Source organism: Phaethon lepturus, unplaced genomic scaffold (assembly GCF_000687285.1).
Source record: "Phaethon lepturus isolate BGI_N335 unplaced genomic scaffold, ASM68728v1 Scaffold56941, whole genome shotgun sequence".
NCBI lineage: Eukaryota > Metazoa > Chordata > Aves > Phaethontiformes > Phaethontidae > Phaethon > Phaethon lepturus.
In genome coordinates this window covers 731-4,850 of record NW_010518164.1, presented here as the reverse complement: position 1 = coordinate 4,850, position 4,120 = coordinate 731, and the positions used below count along the sequence as shown (strand labels likewise).

General features: G+C 43.7%; 1 protein-coding gene across 1 annotated transcript; it reads left to right on the top strand.

Annotated features, from left to right (window-relative positions):
* The first annotated feature begins 250 nt into the window (after positions 1-250).
* On the top strand, positions 251-1,891 carry HARBI1 (harbinger transposase derived 1). Its single transcript, XM_010296605.1, has 2 exons — positions 251-922; positions 1,515-1,891. The coding sequence occupies exons 1-2, from the start codon at positions 253-255 to the stop codon at positions 1,889-1,891; spliced, it is 1,047 nt and encodes a 348-aa protein (XP_010294907.1). The 5' UTR covers positions 251-252.
* Positions 1,892-4,120: the final 2,229 nt, after the last annotated feature.

Genomic DNA, 4,120 nt, shown 5'->3' with positions numbered 1-4,120 from the left:
GGGCTGGAGAGTTGTCAGCTCTGCTCCACAGTCAGCCCTCCTCCTTTGCCCCCCGTCTTCTTAAAAGCAGATACAAAGAAGTAAAAAGATTGGCTGGATGACACGAGTAAAAGGAAAATGGTAACAGAGTCTGAAAGGCTGACCAGTAAAAACCGTTCTGAGTCTCCCTTCCCTTTGCTTTAAGTAGGTGAAGGCTCTGGGACAGCTCTGCAACAGAGGAGGAGCCCCAGGGGACCTCCCTGGCCGTCAGCCATGGCCGTACCTATTGCAGTTCTTGACTGTGACCTCCTGCTCTACGGCCGTGGACACAGGACTTTGGATCGTTTCAAGCTGGAGGATGTCACGGATGAGTATCTAGTATCCACATACGGCTTTCCCCGACAGTTCATTTACTACCTGGTGGATCTCCTGGGAGCCAGTCTCTCTCGCCCTACACAGCGGTCCAGGGCCATCAGTCCAGAGACGCAGATACTTGCTGCATTGGGTTTCTATACCTCCGGATCCTTCCAGACTCGCATGGGGGATGCTATCGGCATTAGTCAAGCCTCCATGAGCCGCTGCGTTGCCAATGTAACCGAGGCATTGGTGGAAAGAGCCTCACAGTTTATTCACTTTCCTGAGGATGAAGCAACCATGCAGAGCCTGAAGGATGACTTTTATGGGCTGGCAGGCATGCCGGGAGTGCTGGGGGTGGTTGACTGCACCCACGTGGCAATCAAAGCACCAAACGCTGAGGACCTGTCCTATGTGAACCGAAAGGGTCTCCATTCTCTGAACTGCCTGATGGTGTGTGATGCCAGAGGAGTCCTCCTGAGTGCAGAAACGCACTGGCCAGGCAGCCTGCCCGACTGCACGGTGTTACAGCAGGCAGCCCTTACAAGCCAATTTGAAACTGAGCTACATAAAGATGGCTGGCTACTTGGTAAGTCAATTTTTCATTGTTGTTTTCTGTGGAAATTCTATTATATATCAGCTCCTTATTAAGTCTAGAGCCTCTGGGCAGAAGTGATGTGTTTACTTTTGATTGCTTTCCTGCAAATCCCTTGAGATTTGAGATTCAGTTTGGATGATCGTTCTCTTAGAAGTCTAGAACAGTAACTTCCAATCTGTGTTTTATACAGTCTGATTATTGTATGTATTAGTCCACACTTGTTCTGTGAAGAGCTTGTTTTCAGTATCCTACACCTTTCTAAGCTGAATTATGCAATTTTTAATTCTATGTAGGGTCCTAGTCCAGCTGTCTTTCACTGTATTATGTAGTAAATGAATGCTCTTAAAACTCCTCCGTGTTCTTCCAGGATTTCCCTCTATAAAACTGAATGCCTTTATTTTGTTGTTTGTCACGTTTGTAAACCTGAGGTATTGTTGCTTTTTCATGCTTTCTCATGCCTTCTGTTTTAGCCAGAGAAATATGTATTCTATATCTGCAGTACCAGAAAACCAAGGGTCAAGAGCTGAAATCTGTGGTTAACTGTAGGTATTTAACGTGTCCTCCTCCTTTTCACTGCTAACAGGTGACAGTTCCTTCTTTCTCCGAACGTGGTTGATGACCCCTCTGCATATCCCCGAGACACCTGCTGAATATCGTTACAACATGGCACATTCTGCCACTCACAATATCATTGAGCGGACGTTCAGAACCATTCGGTCGCGTTTCCGCTGCCTGGATGGGTCCAAAGGCACCCTGCAGTATTCTCCAGAGAAATCCAGCCACATTGTTCTGGCCTGCTGTGTACTTCATAACATCTCCTTAGAACATGGGCTGGATGTGTGGTCTTCCCCGGCCACAGGACACATGGAACAACCGGAAGAAGAGTATGAGCAAATGGAATCAATGGACTCGGAAGCCTGTCGTATTCGTCAGGAGCTTTTACTCACTCATTTTAGCTAACGTTGTGGCAAAGAGAAAGCTTCCAGCAGTTCATCTGGGAAGATATACAGAGCAAATATGCCCCTTCCTTAAGTCTGTAAAGACTAAGCAGATGTGAGACAAGGAGAAATTTTACTCTCTTCATTTCAGGTGGTGTTCTGAACTTCTCTCCATCTCTTCAGAGGTGCAATATAATTGCTAAATTTTTACTGTTGTGATGCTTAGAGATTCCCCTTTCACCTGACTTAAAGAACAGTGACCAATGTGAGATCAGTGGAGAGACGTGGAAAATTTGATAATGATCAAAAATGTGTAAGCCTTGCACTGTTTTACAAAGCAACAATTCTATGCCACTTTGTAACCCAAAACACTTATGATTGATTTTTAAACAGTATTTCACACAAATTAAACTTCCATGTGGGGTCATGCCTACCATGAATTCATGAGCAGCAAAGCAAACATTTATCTTTTTGTTTGCAGGTATAGATTCTTGCTAAATACCATTTTGCAGTTTTGCATGTCTCGCAAAACCTAGCGATTCCTCTGAAAGCTGACAGCTGTGTTCTGGGAGTGGTCTGGCTTTTTGTTGGGTACACACTTGTGCTTGCACTTACCTAGAAGGTCAAGAAGGGTTGAACGTTTCTTCTTTCCCAGACTGGAGAAGATGTTAAGCTATGGTTGACTCTGTCACTTAAAAGATATCAGGAAATGGGCTAGTGAATGTGAGTCTTGTTCTCGCTAGATATAACTGCCACAACAGAAAACTAGTGATCTTGTTGGCTGCTGTAAAAGAAATGCCAAGGACTGACTGGCTGGGTCACAAAAGTTGAACTGATTGCAAAAGTTCTCCATTTAGATCAGAGCTGAGGTACGGAAAGGCTGCTTTACCACTGCTGGCAATCTACCTGTTCAGTGGAAAAAGACGACTAATGCATGCAGTTGTTTCTGGCAGAAGACTGGGAAGTTTCCTGGCAATGTTCTCTTTCCAAAAGATGCAAGTGTTTCCAAGGGTCTCCTGACAGCAGTCTGAAAAAGATTTGTTTCTTAGATTTTGTTGTTTACTGGGCAGTAAATGAAACAAAAGTGGTAGGGAATGCAGAATGCTGCAAAAACGTAGCTACTTAAAGTAGCAGTGCAACCATCTGGCATGGCAGGTCTGTCTGTTATTTTAGAGGAGATGAGCCTGGATCATGCTCCGCGTTTGAAGAATAAGAAAGTATGGGACAGGTTCCTAAGTGTAGGATGGAGATGCAGGATTAGATATAGTTCTGCCAGGTTTGCAATGGCAGTAAGCATTTACTATCTTACAGAAAACCAAGCATGCTTTATGATGTATAAGCAAGATGTTTTCATAAGCCTTGTTGAGAACTGTAAAAGATTACATACAACAATCTGAGATGCAATTCTGTTTTCTTTACACATCTTCCCATGAAGTATAGCTTAAGAACTACTATTGCCCACTGTGGCAAAAATCCTGCTCCTTTTACCTAGGAAGAAGCATACAAGCACTGTTTTCTTAAAAAAAAAAAAAAAAAAAAAAAATTAAGGTAAGAGTTGCTGCCGTTTATGGTGCCTGATGGCTCATAATCATACCTGATGGTCTATGCTAAAAATACTGATCTTTAGACCTAAACACCAGCAGACACTGAATGAGCTGTGTGGGTGACGCTAAGGTCAAGTGAGACTTGGACATGTGCAGGTACAAACACTGTCACGTAATAACGAGCTGGAGTTTCTCAACTTATGCTATGAATAGCTCTTCTCAGCATGTGCCAAGACCAGAGTGAACTTTGTGGAGGCACTTCCCAGAACGCATTTGCTGCTGGGTTTTGCCTTCCTTCAGCCACCGTCACCTTTCATAGAGTTTAATTTCAAAGCTGAACTCACTGTTTATCAGTTTGGGCAAAAACTGCATCAGGCCACACCAGACGAAACCAATCCACTCAAAACTACTATTCTTTCTTGAGTCAGATGTCAGCACCCTTCAGTTCACTTGGGAAATAGAACTTCCTCATCTGGAGAACAGTTTGCCCCATGTACTCCTTAAGCAGCTTCCTTCAAAATGATTAATGTAGACTTTTTTTCCCTCGGGTTTAGACAATATTTAAATTTAATTCACGTTTCTTTCCTGCTTTCTGGCTCCTTGGTACTTCCACCTCACCTTGCCAGCTGCATTCCAGAATACTTACAAGTTTGTGCCTTGTCAGAGCTTTGAAAAGTAAAGTCTACTCTGACCGTATAATGTCTGAT